The sequence below is a fragment of the Hemiscyllium ocellatum genome, chromosome 33, assembly GCF_020745735.1.
Source record: "Hemiscyllium ocellatum isolate sHemOce1 chromosome 33, sHemOce1.pat.X.cur, whole genome shotgun sequence".
NCBI classification, from domain to species: domain Eukaryota; kingdom Metazoa; phylum Chordata; class Chondrichthyes; order Orectolobiformes; family Hemiscylliidae; genus Hemiscyllium; species Hemiscyllium ocellatum.
The window spans coordinates 24,507,500-24,529,473 of NC_083433.1; the positions used below are offsets into that span (position 1 = coordinate 24,507,500).

At 41.3% G+C, this 21,974-nt stretch overlaps 1 protein-coding gene across 3 annotated transcripts in view; it reads right to left on the reverse strand.

The window, feature by feature from the left end:
- Positions 1 to 21,974, reverse strand: part of hmgxb4a (HMG box domain containing 4a) — a 47,815-nt gene that overhangs the window by 16,560 nt on the left and 9,281 nt on the right. For 2 of the 3 annotated variants that reach the window (XM_060849313.1, XM_060849311.1), the window contains exons 3-7: positions 20,012 to 20,160; positions 17,480 to 17,567; positions 11,794 to 12,752; positions 6,131 to 6,209; positions 3,433 to 3,497 (exon numbers count right to left, since the gene is read on the reverse strand). In XM_060849313.1, the coding sequence (XP_060705296.1) occupies positions 3,433 to 3,497; positions 6,131 to 6,209; positions 11,794 to 12,752; positions 17,480 to 17,567; positions 20,012 to 20,160 (1,340 nt within the window). The remainder of the gene's footprint in view (positions 1 to 3,432; positions 3,498 to 6,130; positions 6,210 to 11,793; positions 12,753 to 17,479; positions 17,568 to 20,011; positions 20,161 to 21,974) is intronic. The other variant, XM_060849314.1, reaches the window with a different exon arrangement.

A 21,974-nucleotide genomic window follows, 5' to 3' on the forward strand; every position in this document is an offset into this window, starting at 1 on the left:
TCTCACACAAGCAGCTTTTGAGGCCAGTTCATTAGATATATTCAAGGGGGGAGCTGGACGTGGCCCTTGTGGCTAAAGGGATCAAGGAGTATGGGGGAAAAGCAGGAATGGGATACTGAGGCTGTATTATCAGCCATGATCATATTGGATGGTGGTGCAGATTAGAAGGGCCGAATAGCCTACTCATGCACCTATTTTCTATGTTTCTCCAGACTTCAAGTGACCAAATGTTCGCATCACTGTAACAATTTGTTGATTTTTTTGTCCCTGTGCTCTGACCAAGGATTTAAGATTATTCTTAAAGAGTGGCAGTCATAACTAGACATAGGGTTCAGAATAATTTCATTTCTTGTAACTATTTATAAAGGTAATATGTTCCTTGTGGGTGGGGTATTAACAGTCTAATTTATCAAGTCAGCCTCAAAAAACCTGTTCGTGCACAACCCTAATCTCTCGTTTCCTGCATAAACTTTACAACTGCACCATTTACTTTATACTGACTCTCATTTTTTTCAAAACTAAATACATCAGTTCACATTTCAGTATTACATTTTATCTGCCTATTTCACCAATCTGCTGCCATCCTCCTCCCTGCTTACTATGTGCAAACGTTTAAATTATGCCTTATACTCCCAAGTCCAGGTGATTAATACACATTGAAAAGAGCAGTGCACCACATACAGACCCTGCAGAGCCTTAGAAAGACCACTTCACATTTCCACACTACTTCAAAACAACCACTATCATTATTTTCTTCTTTGTCTCTTATTTATTTTGCTGCTGCAGTGCATTTAACTCCATTGTCTTTGCTAACAACTCTATTCAGCAGAATTGCCTTTTCAAAATCCATAAACGTACAATGTTTTGTTTTATTGAGTCATGATATGTCAGCATCGATGGCTTGGCCAGCATTTATTGCCCACCTATAAATGCCTTTGAGAAGAACATGGTGAGCCATTTTCTTGAACCACTGCAGTTCACTGGGGGTGGAGGGAAGCAATGGTGGAGACAGTGAATGTTTAAGATGTTGGAAGGGGCGCCAAGCTGATTGCTTTGTCCTGGATGGTGTCAAACTTGTTGAGTGCTACTGGAGCTGCCTCTCCAGCTAAGTGAGCCTATTCCGTCACTTGTGCTTTGCAGAGGGCAGCCAGGCTTTTTTCCCTGATGAAGGGCTCCTGCCCAAAATGTCGATTTTCCTGCTCCTCGGATGCTGCCTGACCTGCTGTGCTTTTCCAGCACCACTCTAATCTGGACTCTGATCTCCAGCATCTGCAGTCCTTACTTTCGCCTGGGGCTTTGGGCAGTCTAGTCCTGAGAAACTGGGCACAAAATGCTTCACCTTTGATGACAGAAGACGACTATCAGCCCCTTGAGCCTGCTCAGCCATTCAATAAGCTCATGACTGATTGGCATTCCATATTCCCAATAAATCTTGATTCGTTGGGTTGGGATATCTGGTCGGCATGGATGGGTTGGACCGAAGGGTCTGTTTCCATGCTGTACAAAGATTTGCCTCACAAGAATCTATCTACATCAAGCATGGTTTTCTATGTCTCCTTGTTAACAACTTAGACCTTTTGATTGTGTCCACCTTTTCTACTGAAGCCTCTTGAATAGGGATGGATATAGATAAACCATGATACTATGAAAAGGCTGAATGGTCTCCTCCCGCTCCTATTTCTTGCTACCTGATCTGACCCCACAATAATGATTGACTACAGAAAATCGTGCTGTCTAACTTCTCTTGCAGCAGTCAGAGCATTGGCAGAATACGATTTTAAAGGATTTGATGGGATAAATGTTTCTGTTTGTCAGGGAGAACAAAACCAGTATTCAGGAATATAATACTGTTATAATTCCAGAAAGTGGCTAAAATGTGGAACAAGGAGTGAAGAAAATTTAAAGGGAGAAAGGAACATAGAGCGAGATGAAGAGTGAAAGGATGCTTGGATGACGCATCAACACTGACATGGAAAAATTCAGGGAGAAAGTGAGGTCTGCAGATGCTGGAGATCAGAGCTGAAAATGTGTTGCTGGAAAAGCACAGCAGGTCAGGCAGCATCCAAGGAACAGGAAATTTGACGTTTCGGGCATTCCTGATGAAGGGCTTAGGCCCGAAACGTTGAATTTCCTGTTCCTTGGATGCTGCCTGACCTGCTGCGCTTTTCCAGCAACACATTTTCAGCATGGAAAAATTCAGATCATTGACAGGTTTTCATAAACATTTTCAGAAACATCAAAGGTATCATTGCATGTAGCATCAAATAGTTAGTCTAACTTAGATCCAAATCAACTGATCATGCCTTGGCAAGCGTAATTCAGTACAGGTCGTTCTACTATAATGCGCATTTCGTCAATGCAGTTTCACTGTAATGTCACTGACGAACTGGGCATGCTGTTTCTAAAGCATGTACTTTTAAAATGTGTGTTGGCTGTAACGTGATTACATCGCCAACACTAATTGCTGTTTGTAAAGCACAATGTTTCTATAACGTAGAATTGTACAAGAACACAACCATTGATTATGGAAGAACTACCTGTCCTGAAGCTTTGCAGTGACAGTTGGAATATCACACGAAGTTAGATGCAGACTCATGATTGAAATTAATGTCTGGGCTCTAAGGGTGAGTGCTTCCTCAATGGAGAGAAGTGGGAAATCCATATGCTTAATTTTTAGCGTAAATTTACAGACTTTCAGTGAGTTAAAGTATTCTCAATATGTTGAGAAACAGCATCACTGGCCAAAAGGTTGCGAGATCAAGGTACTCTAGGATTTAAGAACGTAATCTGACCCATGTAAGAAGGCATTAAAAATAGCATTGCATTTTTGTGATACAATGCCAAAAGTCTATTAACAGAATTTGAAGGAAACTGGAGTCCTCCCGATATACTGACCAATATTCTTCCCTCAAAATGTTAATGAGGCATACCCTTGTTTGACAACACATCAGCTTCACACTGCAAATTCACTGGGCCATGGCATCAGTTAATTTTGTCACATCACGTAAGAAAACTGTGTTTTGGTATGTCTGCTATATTTATCAGATGTCATTTGTTTGTTTTTGCTGTGTGTCAGATGTTGCCATCCTTTAGCTGATATCACATACAGTTTAAACAATGATCAAATATACACCAAAAATAAATGGTTGGTTGCAAAATTCTTTGGATTTTAGTGGATGTCAAAAAAAACTACACAAATGCAAGTTCCTTCTTTTAATAACAATACCATAAAACATTAACTTCTTTTAGCTTCACATTTATATATAGATGGGTGTCCATTTTGGAATAAAACTAGCACTGGACAATTTGGTTTGATTAAATCTGTGTGAACATTACTCAAGCTGTATGCAAAGTAACAGACGTGCTTAGTTTATAATAGGGGTGTTCCTAAAGGCTGGTCTGACAAACAACATACGAGTGGGCAGTGCTTACCTGTTTCTCCTTGTCAGGCAGTTGTTTCCAGACTTCAGCTAACTTTTTGCTAAGCTCACCAAAATCTGTGATAAAGATAACGATCAGCAATGATTCCAATTTACATTTTAATCATAATAACATTACTGAGCAGACACTGCCTTGCTGATTTATTGAAGCGTGTGACTGATGATTAAGTTCACCGTAGTATACCAATTCTCAAATTGGGATGGAAAGTCTAAATCAATAAGGAACAATGCCAACATCTCTGCAATCAGAGTTTTCCTTTATGATCTCAGCTTTCTTTATTCTCAAATTATAATTTTATTGCTCAAATTCTGGTCTATGTTTGCTGGATCAGTATTCCATCCAATTTAATTTAGAATTAAACAACAGTTTCAGTATAAAGTGCAGCATTAAGCAAGTAGTCTGTATTAATGAGACACAAAGCAGGAATGTGATGCTGGCTGCACTTCATTTATAATGTGCCTCGTCAGTGCATTATCATGTTGGGATGGTAATTTTGTCTGGATTTTTACAAATGACCTTCCAAAATCAATGGAGGCTGACCACCCTCCAGCAGCTCTCCATTTATATCCTCCACACCTTAAACATATTCAATTTGAAGATAGCCTAAACAGAGCACAAAATAATCATGTAATTATAACATAAAGCAGCACAGGTGGTCATTCAATGCATCACATACATCACAAAAGAAAAGCCAGTCACGTAATCCTAATCTCTGCCTTTCCTCTGTGCTCTTCTAAAAGGTTTTTTAAAAAATTGGTACCAGCAATTTCCTAGGCAAAACAAAATGATCCAAACCTTCCCGTTGGTTGTTGATCTTAAATTAAAGCCTTCCACTCCTGAATAGTCTTTCCCTACTTTTTTGAAACCTCAATTCTGACATCAAATCCAAGGCAAATGCTTCTTGAGTTCAGATCCAATGTTAACTAAAATGCTGAAGTGCAAGTTGGAAGGCACAAGGCAAGCTCACATTTGCAATAAGAATCTGTTCCCCATGCTAAGAATTTTTTATTTCATTCCCCATGGGCAGCAAGCAACTCTCCAAAATTCTGGAGAAATTTGATTCATGTATAAATTGTTTGCAAACTTTACAATAAGATGATATGGGGGATCCCTTTTTGGGCGGCACATTGGCACAGTGGTTAGCACTGTTGCCTCACAGCGCCAGAGACCCGGGTTCAATTCCCTCCTCAGGCAACTGACTGTGTGGAGTTTGCACATTCTCCCCGTGTCTGCGTGGGTTTCCTCCGGGTGCTCTGGTTTCCTCCCACAGTCCAAAGATGTGCGGGCCAGGTGAATTGGCCATGCTAAATTGCCCGTAGTGTTAGATAATGGGATAAATGTAGGGGTATGGGTGGGTTGTGCTTCGGTAAGTAAGTAATCTAATCTAATACAGGCAGGATATCTCCTCTTACTGAATGGAACCTGCAGTAACATGATTTTCTGTTGTCCCTTTCTGTAACAAACGGAAATTTGTACCATATGTCCTGGAGGCAATGCAAAAGACATGCTGCTGGTCTTGCTGATTCTTAACATCATTGTGCATATACGCAAACCTCTCCACTGGTTGAATGTGATTCACACATTCCCCACTCTGCCCCCAAAGCACCACAATTCATTCACATCTGGAGCTTTTGACCCTGTGTGTATTCGTCTAAGATGATGTCAAGCATGGGCCTTTCTTATTGCATTCACTACCAAATCCCATTTTGTATAGTAACTATAAGTGGATTAATTGAAACAACTGGCTGAGATTTGCCAACCGGGGACACCAGAGATTAGATTAGATTACTTAGTGTGGAAACAGGCCCTTCAGCCCAACAAGTCCACACCGACCCGCCGAAGTGCCCACCCAGACCCATTCCCCGACATTTACCCCTTCACCTAACACTACGGGCAATTTAGCATGGGCAATTCACCTAACCTGCACATTTTTGGACTGTGGGAGAAAACCCGAGCACCCGGAGGAAACTTGCGCAGACGCGGGGAGAATGTGCAAACTCCACACAGTCAGTCGCCTGAGTCGGGAATTGAACCCGGATCTCTGGCGCTGTGAGGCAGCAGTACTAACCACTGTGTCACCCACTTTTTTTAAAACAACATCCCAGCCCCATTTACCATCATTTTTTTAAAAATGGGGTACACATGGCCAATTGAGGAGACACACTTCATGGTTCTCAAAGAAAATTCTCATTCACAGCAAACATGGTTGATGTATCGTTAAGGTTTTGAAAGAGACAACGGGGCTAATATAACTGGCAGAACAACCAGAGTGACAGAGGAAAACATTGGATGAAATTGCTTATAATAATCTGGTCTTAAAGAGTGATGAAGGCATCGTCAACAGGAACTGGATAAGTATTTTAAGGAGACTTTTTGTTTTTAAAAACAAAGCTTTGGAGAAAGGGCACAAGCACAATGGGGTAATGGTCTCCTTTGTGCTGGAACATTCTATTATTTTATATATTGAAAGATAAATTGGTGATCTCAGCAATTTGAGCAGCTGTCAGTCATCTCTTCTGGAGAAAAGAGAAATATTCCTCAATGATCTCTTAACTAGTTAAGGGCATTAGAGACAAGTGCCTGTCCCAATTTCTCCAGTTTCCAACATCCGGCACAAATACCATGAGAGTCCCTCGTCCTAAGCAAACAAACAGGCTGGCAACATGTATATGCAGAAAGAGACTTTCACCTATTCCTGGATGTTCAGCAACAATATTAATCCTGTACTCCTTGCAAAACAGCTGGTAAGCAGACATATTCTTCTTTTTCTGTAAGAAATACAAAAATATAATTGCAAAAGTGACTCCCAATCACTTTAGTACCTGTGCCAGCATCAAGCTATACAAACTGCTGCTTTGCAATGATAAATTTCAACATGTAGACAGTTTAATTGTGTTTGTTTTTCTTATCAATTCTTTCCAATGATCTTCTGTGACAAACCTGTTGGAGGATGATGCCGTTATACAATGATACAGACAGTCATAGAATTATTCAGCATGGAAACTCATCCATGCCGACCAGGTTTCCCAAACTAAACTAGTCCCAAGTGCCTGCTTTTAGCCCACATCCCTTGAGAACGTCCATATTGATGTACCTGTCCAAATGCCTTTTAAATATTGTAACTGAACCTGCCTCTACCACTTCCTCTGGTCACTCATTTCGTAGGAATGCAGGAAAGATGCCCCTCAGGTCCCTTTTAAATCTTTGTCCTCTCAACTTAACCTATGCCCTATAATTTTGGATTCCCCTACCCTGGGACATTTACTATTCACCTTATCCAAGCCTCTCATGATTTTACAAACCTCTATAAACCTCAACCTCCTATACTTCTCTTTGTTGGACGTCCCACTGCAGCATCAAATATTCTCAGGTCAGTTGTTGGATATGGAGTAAAGTTCCATTCACAAAGCTGCAACAACATATTTTAGGATCATTATGAAGAAGTTATTTGTTGGCATGTTTTTGCTGATAGCTGCTTTTTGTTTCAAAGGTAAATTTGCAATTGCATCCTGGGCTGCAGCTCACATTATGTGGAAGAGTAAAAGTAATGATCAAATAAAATCAGTACAGTTAGTACCTTTGGGCTCCCACTGATGGAACAGACTGCATCCAGATACAATAATAAGATACTGCAAACTTACAACATCTGAAACATAGAAAATGCTGGAAATACTCAGCAGGTCTGAAATGCTACCAGAACTACTGAGTAAGTCCTGCATCCTGCTGGGGCACACATGCCATTATGAATCACAAAGATGGGTTAGTAATAACAGCTTAGGACTTTGCAGCACAAGGGAGCTGCTGACATCGAAAGAAATATCCAGGCTCCTGCAGCCAACTTCATGAAGGATATTAGCATGGCAATTGCTGACTCAAGCACCTATAACTCATTCCAGCGTTGGTACACAAAATGCCATGTCCAGTTCCCTAAACTCAACACCCCAAAATTCTCTCCTGAGTCTCTCTTCACTTGGCCCCTTAAAGTCCACCTTTGTGACCAGGCTTTTGGTCACCAGAGCCAAAAATCTCATGATGTGGTGTAAAATTTTATTTGACAATGTTTCTGCAAAGCTTTCCTATTTTAGACATTCTACATATAAGGAATTGCTTAACCAAAACAGTACCAATCAAAAAAATAAAACCAAGGTGCTGAACCTTACACACTAACCTAACATAGGTGTTCATAATAAAACCACCAGCGGTTTTAACCGGTATAAAATAATTAGCCATTAGGATAACTAGCTAACAGGGAATGAAAGAGAAGTCAGCAAACATCAGAGAAGATTGGTGATATTTGAAGTCAACCAGTAGGAATGAAGAAGCCGATGTTATTGCAGCTTTAGTAGTCAACATTAGTGCTCAAAAGAGAGGTGTTACTGAAACCGTTCCTCTTTATTTAGCAGGATAAGTGCAAGAATGTCAAATTCAAACCAAAAGAACAACTCATCCTAGAAGTGACAACAGTGCTGATTGGTTGGCAAATCAGTAACATTCATAAGATGGCTCATTTAGAGTCATAGAGATGTACAGCATGGAAACAGACCCTTCGGTCCAACTCATCCATGCCGACCAGATATCCCAACCCAATCTAGTCTCATCTGCCAGCACCCGGCCCATCTCCCTCCAAACTCTTCCTATTCATATACCCATCCAGATGCCTTTGAAATGTTGCAATTGTATAGCCTCCACCACTTCCTCTGGCAGCTCATTCTATTCACGTACCACCCTCTGCGTGAAAAAGTTGCCACTTAGGTCTCTTTTATATCTTTCCCCCTCACCCTAAACCTATGCCCACTAGTTCTGAACTTCCTAACCCCAAGGAAAAGACCTTGTCTATTTATCCTATCCATGCCCCTCATAATTTTGTAAACCTCTATAAGGTCACCCCTCAGCCTCCGACGCTCCAGGGAAAACAGCCCCAGCCTATTCAACTTCTCCCTATAGCTTAAATCCTCCAACCCTGGCAACATCCTTGTAAATCTTTTCTGAACCCTTCCAAGTTTCACAACATTTTTCCGATAAGGAGACGACCAGAATTGCACGCAATACTTCAACAGTGGCCTAACCAATGTCCTGTACAGCCGCAACATGACCTCCCAACTCCTGTACTCAATACTCTGCCCAATAAAGGAAAGCATACCAAACGCGTTCTTCACTATCCTATCTACCTGTGACTCCACTTTCAAGGAGCTATGAACCTGCACTCCAAGATCTCTTTGTTCAGTGGCACAGTAGCACAGTGGTTAGCACTGCTACTTCAGTGCCAGAGAACCGGGTTCAATTCCTGCCTCAGGCAACTGTCTGTGTGGAGTTTGCACATTCTCCCAGTGTCTGTGTGGGTTTCCTCCAGGTGCTCCAGTTTCCTCCCACAGTCCAAAAATGTGTAGGTTAGGTGAATTGGCCATGGGAAATTGCTCGTAGTGTTAGGTGAAGGGGTAAATGTAGGCGAATGGGTCTTGGTGGGTTGCTTTTCAGAAGGTCGGTGTGAACTTGTAGGGCCAAAGGCCTGTTTCTACACTGTAGGGAATCTAATCTAATCTACACATTACATTTGCTCGAAGTGATGTTCATTCATACGCAGAAACATGTTCCTTGTAAAAGAATAAACTTTTTCAAGTTTTTTTTGAGTTACTCAGGACCTTGGTGAGCCAAAAATTCTCCATTGCTTTCTCCAGGGGCATCTGCCTTAGTCAGTACTGGTCGACTTGCCAACTAATCAGCATCCTTTCTTCCTGGAGCATAATTGTTGTGATTCCTAGAAATTTGACATTCTTACGATTGTCCAAATGAGTGCTTCAGTCACATGTCTTTTTCTTCAGCAATAGTCAGCTGTTACTTTATATAGAAAGGGTTTTCCTAATTAAATACTTGGGAAACCTTCTCATCACCCTAAATGCCTACATCTTCCCCATTTCCATTGCTACTACTCTATCCCCAGCACATCAACAATTTTGCAGCCACAGCTTCCCTGCATGATCACCACTGCAAACTTCCCTCCTTTCCAGTAAAGAGTGGGGGAAGATTGTAGTCCTGGTGAAAGGTAGAAAAGACAGGAATGACCGAGGCCGTGGATGGATGATGTGAACACAGTCTGCATATTTTAATTTTTATGGCTCTTTGTATAATAAAATATGACTGTGTGAGAGAGGGTACAATCAGTTTTGATTTGGTAAGCTGAAGTTCATGAAGAATATAAGATTGGAGAATGGCAAATGAAGCATTAAAATAATCAAGCCAGTAAGACATGGGCATGGCATGGTATGGATGCAGCAACAAGCAGACTGAGGAAGGGAGGGTTGATTGTTCTGAGATGGTCTTAAGTTTATCAAGGTTGAGAATAGTCCAATTCAGCCCGAGTCAGAGGCTGGGAAGAATTGGGGTTTGGAGTGTGGAGTTGTTGGAGGAATGGAGTTTGCATCAAAAGGTGAAGGTGATGATTCTGGTCCTCATTTGAGAAGGACAAAATTGCATTTATGTAGCTCTTTATTTTTTATTTCTTCAGGAGACTGAGATCACTACACCGACAAATACATTTTTAAAAGACTCACCCAAGGATGGATGTCAGACAAGCAGCCTTAGAGGAAAGGTGTTCTTAAAATGTGAATACAATTTATTTCAAATCCCAACATTTAAAAATCACATTTCCTAAACCCTTACTACAAAGAAAATGATAAGAAGAAAACCAGAATCACTCAGACAATTTTTTAAAAAACTATGCAATAACTGATAACATTGCCAAGTGCATCATCCTTATCCCATTTTATATTTTTGATACCATTATAATTTTATCCAGACTCATTCTCCTCACAGAAAACCAATGCTTCAAACTTGCTAGAGAGGATTATTTACTCTGAACATCCCTAACTTGACTTTTTCTACTTTGCTTTCTAACTACTTTCCTCTACTATTGGCATAGCAAGGCAACCACCTTCTGAAACTTAAGAAACCCTATTTTGCCTTGCTATGGTAGACTGTTCACAACCCAGATGGAAAAACCCAGCATGTCTGGGAGCATCTGCGGAGGGAAAGCTTATATTTGTTTATATTAGCTACAACTGTACCTCAAACTTTGAAGATTTAAGTTCAAGTTATTTTGGGTTTCTCCCATGCCTGATAGACAAAAACCATGATGCATTTACATTCACCAAAATTACAAGAAAAGCTACAAACAAAAACAGTCACGTCATAATCTTCACTCGAAGAGCTTTCTGCTCTGAATGTTTTAGTGGATCAGCAATGCAATTAAACTGGTAACATTTATTGCTCAAGCTCACATGTAGTTGCTGGAGCAAGGTTTCTTGGTCTACAGACCTATGGGAATGTGACACTGCTTGCTGTACTTACATAGATGAACAATTTATCACAGGCAGAATAAAAGATCCATTTGAACGATTCAAAGATTGCAAACAAGATCCCTCATCAGTTTTTCTGTGGTGGACTGCATTTTATCTGAATACATTAAATAGTATACAGCATTGTACACCATAGAGATGACTGCTATTTTCTATATTACAACAGCGGCTAAACTTCAAAAATATTTAATTGTGATTGGCATAGTCTTGGACATCCTAAGTTTGTGAAAGGCACTTCTAAATGCCAATCTTCCTTTCCTTACATGCAATCACTTTTAATATGACAATCACTGATGTGACAATATCCGGCTTTAAGAGTTATTTTGGTTTTTTTTTGAAGAGAGCTTTTGAGGCAGAGGTACTGGACAGTGTACCAGAGCCACTACAATAGAAGCAGCCTGAATGGGTGTGGTCAAGCTCCCACAGAATCAAAGTTATTAGTTTTTAGCTTTCAGCAGTTGCTGTTGAGATCTTGAAGTGGAATCTATTTTTTCCCTTTTTTTTAGTTTTGGTCAAAAGCTGGGAGTTCTCTTCCCACTATTGGAGTTGTACGTGAGACAATGTGTTTTCTAAATTTGCCTTTTGCCAAAGGTGTGTTTAAGGGATGTTACTATAGTGGACCAGTTACTTTGTATTAGTTATAGCATCTATTATTCTGTGAGGTTTTCCAGTAGAGTTACAACTATTTCAATTCCTACTTTCTTTTGTTTTAACTATAGCGGATGAATAAAGTGTGCTTTGCTTTAAATCTGGTAGTTTAACCAATTGAATTGCATCAGGAATGCAACACCTTAAATTTATCTTTAAAGTAAGAAAAAATTAGGGTCAAGACACACTTCTGAATATTTTGAGGGGATTTGGTCAGGTCCATAATACTGGGATAAGAAATTGCTGCTATAAGAACAACCAAACAGACCAAATTGCGACCGTCAACTTAAGTCCTCTAATTTAATATTCAACATCAAGAGAAATTCCAAGCATTGGTTCAGAACAACCTCACCTTTTCTGGTTTCTCAACTTTTTCTTTATCTTTTTCCTCCTTTTTCTTCTTTTTCTCACTCTGCCCTTCTATGTGGAATATGGAAGGTGGGGGCACATTAATTGCATAAGGTGTGCTAACAGTCGACTGCGTTGGGTAGCAGCACTTGGTCGTTGCTAAGATCTTCACAGGGGAATGGGTATGCATCTTCTTTGATTTGGAGTGTTTCTTCTCTCGGTGTTTCTCCTTGTCCTTCTTTTTTTTGCTCTTCTTGTCTTTTTTCTTCTTCTTTTTCATTTCGCGGAAGGAGTCATCGATGACCAGTTCTCCCGCCTCTAGCTCACCACCAGAGGATGATGCCGTCTCCAGCGCCTCAAGGCCTGAGAGGTCACACTCTGAGAGGTTGCCAGCACGGACCTCACTGTAAAAACGTGTCTCAGAATCAAAGCTCTCACTGGTTCGAGATTCTGATCTGTGCTTTTTGCGAACCACCGTTTTTGACAGGCCTTGGGCCTCGAGGGCAGAGTGGAATGTGGCATGATCCTGCTCCCTGCTCATCTTCTTTGATGATTTCTTAAGGCTTGATGATGTGGCAAAGTTGAATGCTTCATCATCTGTGCCTGATTTGTCCTTAGGTGAGAGGAGGAGCTTCATTTTTAAACCTTCTGCCTCACGCACCGTCACAGTGTCTGTATTTACAAAAATTGGCTTCATTTTTTTTGCCTTATGTAAGTCCCCTTCTTCAGGGGTTTCCTCATGCTCTGCACTACTAGTCTTCTTCTTATGCTCCTTCCTGATCTCAGGGTATAAAGGAGGATAGGATGGTGAGCTAAAAGCAGCAAGCGATTTCTCAGGTTTCTTGGAAGGTTTTGGAGCTGTTGATATGGGTGAAGTGATGGCCTTGAGGAGACCCATGGCGGTGTCAGCCTGATGACCCTCAGACTTCTTTTTCTTTTTCACAGGTTCCATCGGTGACAATTCTGCATTCGCACAGAAAAGAGAAAACAGTGAATGGCTTTGCAACACAATTTCACAGAAACTTAGGAATGCTGAACATGCTGGGCGCCGTCCTCCAGAAAAGAGAAGACTGCAGGATGACTGTAAAGAAGTCTTTAAAATTATGAAAGGATTCAGTAGGGTAAATATAGACATGATCCCACTTGTGAGGGAAGTCCAAAACGAGAGGGCATAAATGTAGGGAAAATACTAAAAAAAATCCAGTGGGGAATTTAGGAGAAACTAAATTTTCCCAGTCAGTACTTAAGAACATAAGAATTAGAAGCAGGAAAAGGCAATTCAGCCTCTCAATTCTGCTCTTTCATTCACTACAATTACAGCTGATCTCACCTTGGCTTCAACTCCACTTTCCTGCCTGTTCCCCATGACTCTTCAACCTGTTTCTGATTAAACATTTGTACTCATTAAATTTACTCAATGCCGTGGCACCTACCGCACACTCGATGTTGAATTCCACACATTCATGACCCTTTGAGAGGCATAATTTCTCTTCACCTTTAATTCTATTACACCTTTTCCTAAAATTATGAACTCTCATTTTCAGATTGGCCCACAAGAGGAAACATCTTATATCTAATTTGTCAATCACTTTTAGCATTTTATATATCTCGGTTAGACCACAAAACTTGCTACCTCAAGGATTAGTTAAGGTGAATAGCATCAATGTTTTGTATGGGAAGATAGATAAGGAAATGAAGAAAGAACTGGGTGATTATGCTAATGGAGTTAATGAAGTGGAATGGCAGGAGGCCTGGGTAAATTATGAACATGGCATTGACTAGCTGGGTCAAAAAAAATCCAGTTCTATATTGCAGGCTGGGGATTCTCAAACTTACACTCTGTTGACACTTTCCAAGAGTTAGCAATGAAGCGTCCCCAACGCTGAGTTTTAAAGATTCTAGGCCTCCATGTCAAAAGGTACGACCATGCCACTTATTATGAACTCTGATTCCTCCACCCAGCACCCAAACTCCAGATTCTTCCCCTTCCCTCTAAATACTCTCTCCGTAGACTATTACTCCATGGTCCACCTCCCTTTACACACTACCGTATCTGAACTCCTGCCCAAGATAAACTCAGCAGTAAAAAGCAGGCACACACACCTCACTGGTACATGGCAGCAAATATCTGCATACTCTAAAGCGTTATGAAGAAATACTATTTACACCCAGAACTTTGCAGCAGTATTATATAGGGCTATTTTGGATGGGCAATAAATGCTGGCCTACCAGCAAAGCCCAAATTCTTTGGAAGAATTGTTTAAGAAGTAATGTGGATATAGAAGTGTCCATGATTATAACAGATTTGGAGGAGCCGGAGTTGGACTGGGGTGTACAAAGTTAAAATCACACGACACCAGGTTATAGTCCAACAAGTTATCCACCTGAAGGAGAAGTGCTCCCAAATAAACCTGTTGGACTATAACCTGGTGTTATGCGATTTTCAACTATGAATATAATTCTTTGAAAGTGAAATCTTCACCCAGAAAGGTTTGAGGTCCTCTATTCTGAGAGTGAGAACAATGCCCTCATTCACACCATGAGCTGAAGACATTTCAGAATCCAATCAATTGTTTACTTCGCACTATTTTCCCCAACTCCAAACATTTTCCTCACTGCTCTTCTGAAAACACTAACTCATTGAAGAATATCAGATCTATCAGCACTGGTCACCCATCAGTACCTCATCTGTGTGGTCACAATATCATTTCAATGTTTATTACAGGATGAGGTGAAATTCACCCTCTTCCGATGCCAGTACAATCGTCAGCATTGGACCCCTTTTGGCACCTTTGCCACGACCCAAAGCACCACCAGTTCCATTTGGAACAAAACTCAGTTAACTATTTGGTACTATACCCAATAACCTCGATGCTTACACAGTATTTACAACGTAGAAGCATGTCACCTGTACCAACAAGTACATGCTGATGTATATGTTCCTCATAAACCTCCTTCCATTCACCTTTATTTGTCAGGATGGGGGTTAAATGAACATGTACTGATCTCACATTTTCTGAACGTATCTACGTTATTTGCCTCAACTATTCCACTGAGTAGTGAGGTCCACATTCTCTCAGTAAAGAAATCTCTCGGGCATGGATTTACTGGTGACTCAATTCTGACCTTGTCTGCACTTGGCAACATTCTCCTTATGTACACCTTATCAAAGCCTTCCATAATCTTAAAAGATCATTATCAAATCATCCCTCAGTCTTCTCTCCACACTGAAGGTTGGAGCAATCATAGCTGTTGATTTTCCCATACTCCATCATTGAGTCTGAACCTTGAGGAATCCAAGTATGACCTTCACAGAGCCATTAAGACAGCCAAGGTCCAATACCGATCCAAACTAGAGACCCTAACAGACACCCGGCGACTACGGCAAGGACTGAATGACATCACAGGTTCTAAAAGGGACAGTGCAAGATAACAGATGATGACATATCCTTCCCACATCATCTCAATGCCTTCTGTGCCCGCTTTGAGCAGAATTTCAGCAGAGAGGTATCACCCATTCCTACAAGTCCTGACGAACCTATCCCAACAGTCACTGCATCAGCGGTCAGATCAGTTGTCCTTCATATGAATCCATGGAAAGCGATACCAGCCGTGCACTCAGAGCATGCGCAGACCAACCGTCAGAGTCTTCTCAGACATCTTCAACCTTTCCCTGCAGCAGGCCACTGTCCCTGCCTGTTTCACGACAGCCAACATCATCCCTGTGCCTAAGAAGGCTCATGCAGCTTGTCTCAATGGCTACCGCCCAGTGGCCCTAACTTCGGTGGTCATAGCATTAATCGACTCCAGCCTCCCCACTACTCTTGACCCACTCCAATTTGCCTGTTGAACAGATCCACATCAGATAGCATATCACTTGCCCTTCACTCCTCCCTAGAACATTTTGACACTAAGAACAGCTATGTAAGGATCCTACTTATTGACCACAGATCAATCTTCAATACTGTTATCTCCTCGAGATTGATTACTAAACTTAATGATCTCGGACTAAGCCCCACTCTCTGCAATTGGATCCGCAGTTTCCTGACCCACAGGCCACAATCAGTGAAGATTGGGGACAATATTTCATCCTCATTAACGCTCAACACTGAAGCCCCTGACTGTACTCACTGTATACCCATGATCTTGCCAAATACCAGACTAATGCCATTTACAAGTTCGCTGATGACACCACCATAGTCGGTCGAATCTCAGATGGCAACAAAACAGATGACAGAAGGCAGATGGAAGATCTGGAAAAAGGTGCACTGAGAACAACCAAGCTCTCAATGCCAGCAAAACCAAGGAACTGAGTATTGACTTTCGGCAGGATGTTACTCATGCTCCCCTACACATTAACAGCACAGAAATGGAACAAGTGGAGAGTGTCAAGCTACTGGGAGTGGTGATCCACAAGCTTTCATGTGGACGCACTGGTTACAAAGGCCCAACAACATCTCTTCTTCCTCAGGCAACTGAGGAAATTTGGCATGACGGCGAATACCTATGCCAACTTTTATAGGTGCGCCATTAAGAGCATTCTGTCTGGATGTATCACTACCTAGTATGGCAACTGTACCATTCAAGATCGGAGACGGTTACAGAGAGTGGTGAACTCGGCCCGGACAATCATAAAGGCCAACCTCCCATCTACAGAATCCATGTACCAGACCCACTGTCAAGGAAAGGCCGCCAGCATTCTCAAAGATCCCTCCCACCCTGGCAATGTTTTCTACAACCTCTACCATCGGGGAGCAGGTACAGAAGCCTGAACACACGCACCAGCCTGGTTCGAAACCGTTTCTACCCTAATGTTAGAATACTGAATGGACTCTCAAACATTTGCCTGTACCCATTTTTTGTTTTTGCCACTGTTAACCTATTATTATTTACATATCTATGGTACGTAACTATGTGATTTGCCTGTATTGCTTGCATGACAAAGCTTTTCACATGTGACAATAAATTCAATTCAATTCAACCCTGCGCAATCCCACAAAACGGTCCAGTATTGAGAGTTTGCTATCAAACAGCATTGTTATGAATAATACATATCAGAAGAGCCTGCTAATTCACTTTCAAGCAAAAAACTCATACCTGAGAAAGGGCTTATGGGACTTTGTGATAGGAGAAGCTGAGATTATCCTCTTTCAAGCTGAAAAGGCTAAGGGGAGATTTACTGGAGGTGTTCATAATTATGAAGGGTTTTGATAGGCTGCAAAGATAGGAGAAAAATTCCAATTGTTAAAGAGGTGGGTAACCAGAGGCAAACGAACCCAAGGAGACATGAAGATAAACACCATGACCTTCTTTGTTATTTTTTTTAGTTCCGTGGAGAGAATCATCAATGTCTAGCACCTTACCAAGGGATGATGCCATATAGCCAGTGTCTTCAAACACAAGAATTTTGCTGGGACAGACTTAGAAATACACCTCACACTCCTAACAAGTGGAAACATCTTCTCAATATTCTCAAACCTTTTGTTAATTTTAACAAACTCTATTCAAAAGTCACCTTGCAGTCTTTTCTAGAGTAAGGAGCCTCAACCTGTTCAACTTTTCCTCACAGTTAGCTTCAACATTAGCTTGGTAAATATTTTCTGCACCTTTTCTAGTGCCTTGACTTGCATCCAAAGGAGAGAGAGAGATCACAGTCAAAAACTAATGTTGGAAATAACTTCAGAAAATACCTCCATAGTAGAATTCTTCGCCCATTAAATGATGTAATTTCTTCTTTTTCTTATGAATATCGGCAGCCAACAGGAAACCTTCAGTATCCTGAATTACAACAGTAAAACAGGTTTAAATTCAAAACTTTACAGCCATTAAACATGAACGTAAGCAAACATTTAGTAACTACAACAAAGTATATGTTTATCAATACAAGTCAAGGTTAAATGGATAATTAAGAGATGAGCAACAAGCTTTTGGAAAAGGATCAAACTGGAGGATGGGTGTTGAGGTGCATTACATCAAACTCTTTCCTTTGTGCTGCATGAGCCTTCATAGTTGGAGTGTGAAAACTCTCACACTGAGGAAAACGAGCTTGGATCATTTCATTCAAATTCTCAGTAGTCTACAGCACAAACCTGCCCTCAAAATTCCACAATTTTATTCAAGTAGATTCCGGCAAAGCAGAACACACAAAAAAAAAAACACTTTTTGGGGTAGACACCAATGCTTGTCAGTCTAGAAACATGTTAGTAGAGGATGCCTTGGTCCTTACAGAATGTTGCAACATCTTCAGGGAAAGTGGACATCCTCCAAGTGCGAGGGACCTCATTATCAACATACAAGATTGCACATGCAAAGGTTTCAACAATTATCAACAGCCGTGAGATGTTGTTGGCATTTGTGGAAGGCCTCCGAGGTTATGGTGGCAGCAATGCTGAAGGAACAAACCCACTTAAACTTGGAATACAGGACTGCATCCATCAGCCATACAGCAATGTAATTATGTTCAATGAATTTCTATTTTACATTATTCAGGAAACTCTCCAAATCACCCAATTCTTGAACATTGAACGATAATGATCCCATTGGTACTCCTCCATATGAGAGATAATTGAAGCGATTATCTGTCCGTATCAAAGCAACCTCTGTAGCACAGGTTGGAGGTTTTGGGCCATTCCATCACCTTCAGATGATCCTCTCAATTACACCAAGCACTTTGTAACATAAAATTCACAAGGAACTGCTCCTAGTAACTTACCCTCACAGTACACAATGCAAGTTAAGACAATGATGTGACCACACAGCTCCCTGTTTAATAGTGATGATTCAGAAAGGCGGGTTTGTCGATAGCCAACATGCGGCAAGGCAGGGTGTGGCTTACAGTTGATCCACCAAATAAGTTCTCGATCTTAGTTGCCCCACTGAAAGCAAACCATGGCTCTCCATCAAGATAGAAAAACACTGACCATAGACAACAACAAACAACAAAGCAGCTCAACGATGAGAATTAAATATGGCAGTTGTTTAAAAAAGTGTAAAACTAAAAAGGGAAAAAAAACGGATATTTTGTAAGTTGTTGTACCAACTGTATGTTAGAATAGGATGCCATAATGTTGCCAGTGTACAAGTTAATGCCGTGTCAGTGACGGACACCCCTCTGCATGCAAAGTGTCATATTTGGAAAAACACAACAAATGCAATATGATTGAGAAATGGTAGGAAGACAACGGAGACAAAACAATTAAGAGAGTGCTCACAAAGAGCAAACCTCACTGTGGTTCCACAAAGGGAAATATTCTCCCTTTTTCTGATTCCTCCTTCAGTTATGGTTCCACAGGTAGCGCACGCACTCCAATATTCATCCACTATTCGTGTCGATACCTCAAAAATGAACGATAGCAGAATGTTTGGCTGCAGCAAGACCAGCACTGATTGCTGTATATTGATCCGAGGCAGCTGATTTATCCTCTTGTATTCCAGGAGTGAGAACTGTAATGCTTCCTGACCAGCCCCTGTCCAAGTCAGAATATGCCTGGGATCATATTCTCACAACATACACTTAGCAAGGCAAGTGACACTTGGGAGTTTTTCATGCAGTGCAAAATGAGTGGAAGGAACGCCAAGACTCAGGAAATTGCTGCTATCAAAGTTAGCTTTCATCTGCCTGTAACCAACAGCACAGCATTTTTTCCATCAATCACAATGCACATGATAGTTCTGACAGTAAGACAAGGATTGGCTTGAGACTCAACTGTCACAGTAGGAGCAATGGAGATGGAAGGTGACAGGAAGGAGCCCATAAAGACTGACCCATAAAATGGGCTGAACTTGCAAATTCACTGACGAACAGGTGGAAATGCTTACTGTATTTCAGTGTTTAATCATGATTGCCAAAGTTCAGAAAAATCCGATTCAAAGATTTTTCAGTCAGTCATTCCCTCCACCACACTATCACTCCCAACCTTCCAACCAACTGCAAAGAATGAAGAGTGATTATTTGAAAGATGCTTTTTGACACGTCTGTTGTTGAGTGAGCCAGGCCATTGCAGTTTTCCTGCTTTGGGTTGTGCTGCGATCAAAATAAAACAAGTACGTCTTAGGTGGATGCTTCTCAGCTTCCCCGTCTGAATCACAGTTCCTAGATTTTTCCTAGACCCTTCTGGTCACACTTTCTTAGATGGAGGCAGATGCGAGGTGGGAGCAGCTGCACACAGGATGGGCAAAAAAACAGCAAGGTTTAGAAAACAAAAAACAGAAACAGCCCATACCTTCGCTTTCTTTTTGGCTGACTTTCGGACTTCTGCATCTATTTCCTCCTCTTCTCTCAGCAAATCTTTATACGAGCGCTTCTTCTCTCGTTGGCTTCTGCCTGCTGCCAGACCCACCTCTTCAATTCCGCTTTCACCCACTACACAATCTGCAACAGCAGTAAAGGGCTTACAAATCATCTATTTATAATTGAAATATGTATATATATTTACCCCTCCAATTTTTGTTTTGGGAGGGGAGGGAAGCAATGTGGGAAAGAAGGTGCTTCCTGGCAGTGACACCTTTCCTCTTTCAGCTCAGGGGTACAATGATTTGGGCTTCATGCTCCTTTCCAGCACTATCATTGCAGTTCCTTTATGACCTGCAGGAGTTTTAAGCATGGGTGGGTTATTTCTATTAGATGTGCAGTTGAATGCTCCTCACAAAGAGGACCAGGCAAGAACTGGTGGTCTCCGCCTCATTCATTAGAACAGGTCAGCCTTGGATCATTTACCATCTCCTCTTCTGCAACATGAAAGCCAATCACCTATCAAGAGAAAGCTTATTAACAGATCTCTCCCTGTGACACTCTGTAACCAGCCTCTCCAATGCAATGGAGCACCCCGATATGTGCAGCTCCACAACTTTGCCTCGGCTTGCTGCCTCCTCTTGACAAAGCATTTGACATTATTCCAGGTGTAAACTGACATCTTGCAATACTCCAAGATTTCAGTGTACCAAACAATCAGTGTATGGATAAGCAAGTTTAAATGTTCAGTTGATAAAATCAGGTGTGCGCGTTTGGGAAGTCCAGCATCTTTAAGGATTTTTTCTTCTGCATAACCCATCATCAGCGTGCTCTTCGGCATTCCTCAAGATAGGTGATGAAAAAGAGCCCACACCAATGGTCGCACCATGCACTCGATGCGCTAAACCTCAATTACATTTTTGAATTCAATGATCAGAAGAATCACCCCTGAATGCACATGCTCAAGCTTCAGTGGAATCACAGAATGGTTACATCAAGGAAAGGGGTCCATTTGGCTAGGCACGATCGTCCAACACTCTGCAACAGCAACTCAGCTGGTCCCTCCTTTTTCCCAGGAGCCCTGCAATTTCTTTTACCTTTCCAGTTGTTTCTCCAATTCCCTTTTGAAAAGCATGATAAGCAGGTGGCCTATTATCCTCCTGAAAATCAGCTTAACTAATCACATTCTAAAGATCCTCGCCAATCATGATGGAGGACCTTTAGAAATCTATTAGGATCGAATCTGAACACATGAAAAAGTTCCATAACAATCCAGAAAAGGCAGGTGACTACAAGTCAAACATATTAAAAGTCTATATCCATTCCTATCCCACACTGTTTTTCGAATTTTGCAGAACGTGTTCAATATTTTTAAAAATCCAAAAGCATCATGGTTTGCCATTCAGTTGCAGAGAGATATCAATGTTGCTGCTCCTCACCCATGAGCCAACTGAATGACAGAACAAACTCCTTGGGCCGAACAGCCTGTACTGAATGCCCGTAATGTCAGGGTGTTAAACTCCACAGTAGAACAGCCAAGTGAAAGTCCAACGGTATTAATGTGTGTTTGGGCTTCCCCTAGAAAATGAGTATCACATTCTTGTCTGGGTTCCAACTCAAGGATGCTTCTTGGCAGGTCAATCAACTGAGCTGCAACAAGGAAGTTGGAGAGTATCTCTGGAGCATGTAATGTCCTGCCTGACTGCGTCACGACCCTCCTTTTACATGAAGTAATGGAAGCAAAAAGGTGGACTGAAAACAAATATCAAATTAGTAGCTAGGTGAAAAATAACTTGAAACAAAGCATATTTATTAGGTTTTTGAAGATACAAAAAAGTTATGATCAGAGCATCTTATTCAAATATATTTGTGTTCAGAGGTAAGAAACATCAACGCTTACAATCGAGTTCCACCACAAGCATCACTTGTTTTGCCTTCAATATCAACATTAAGCA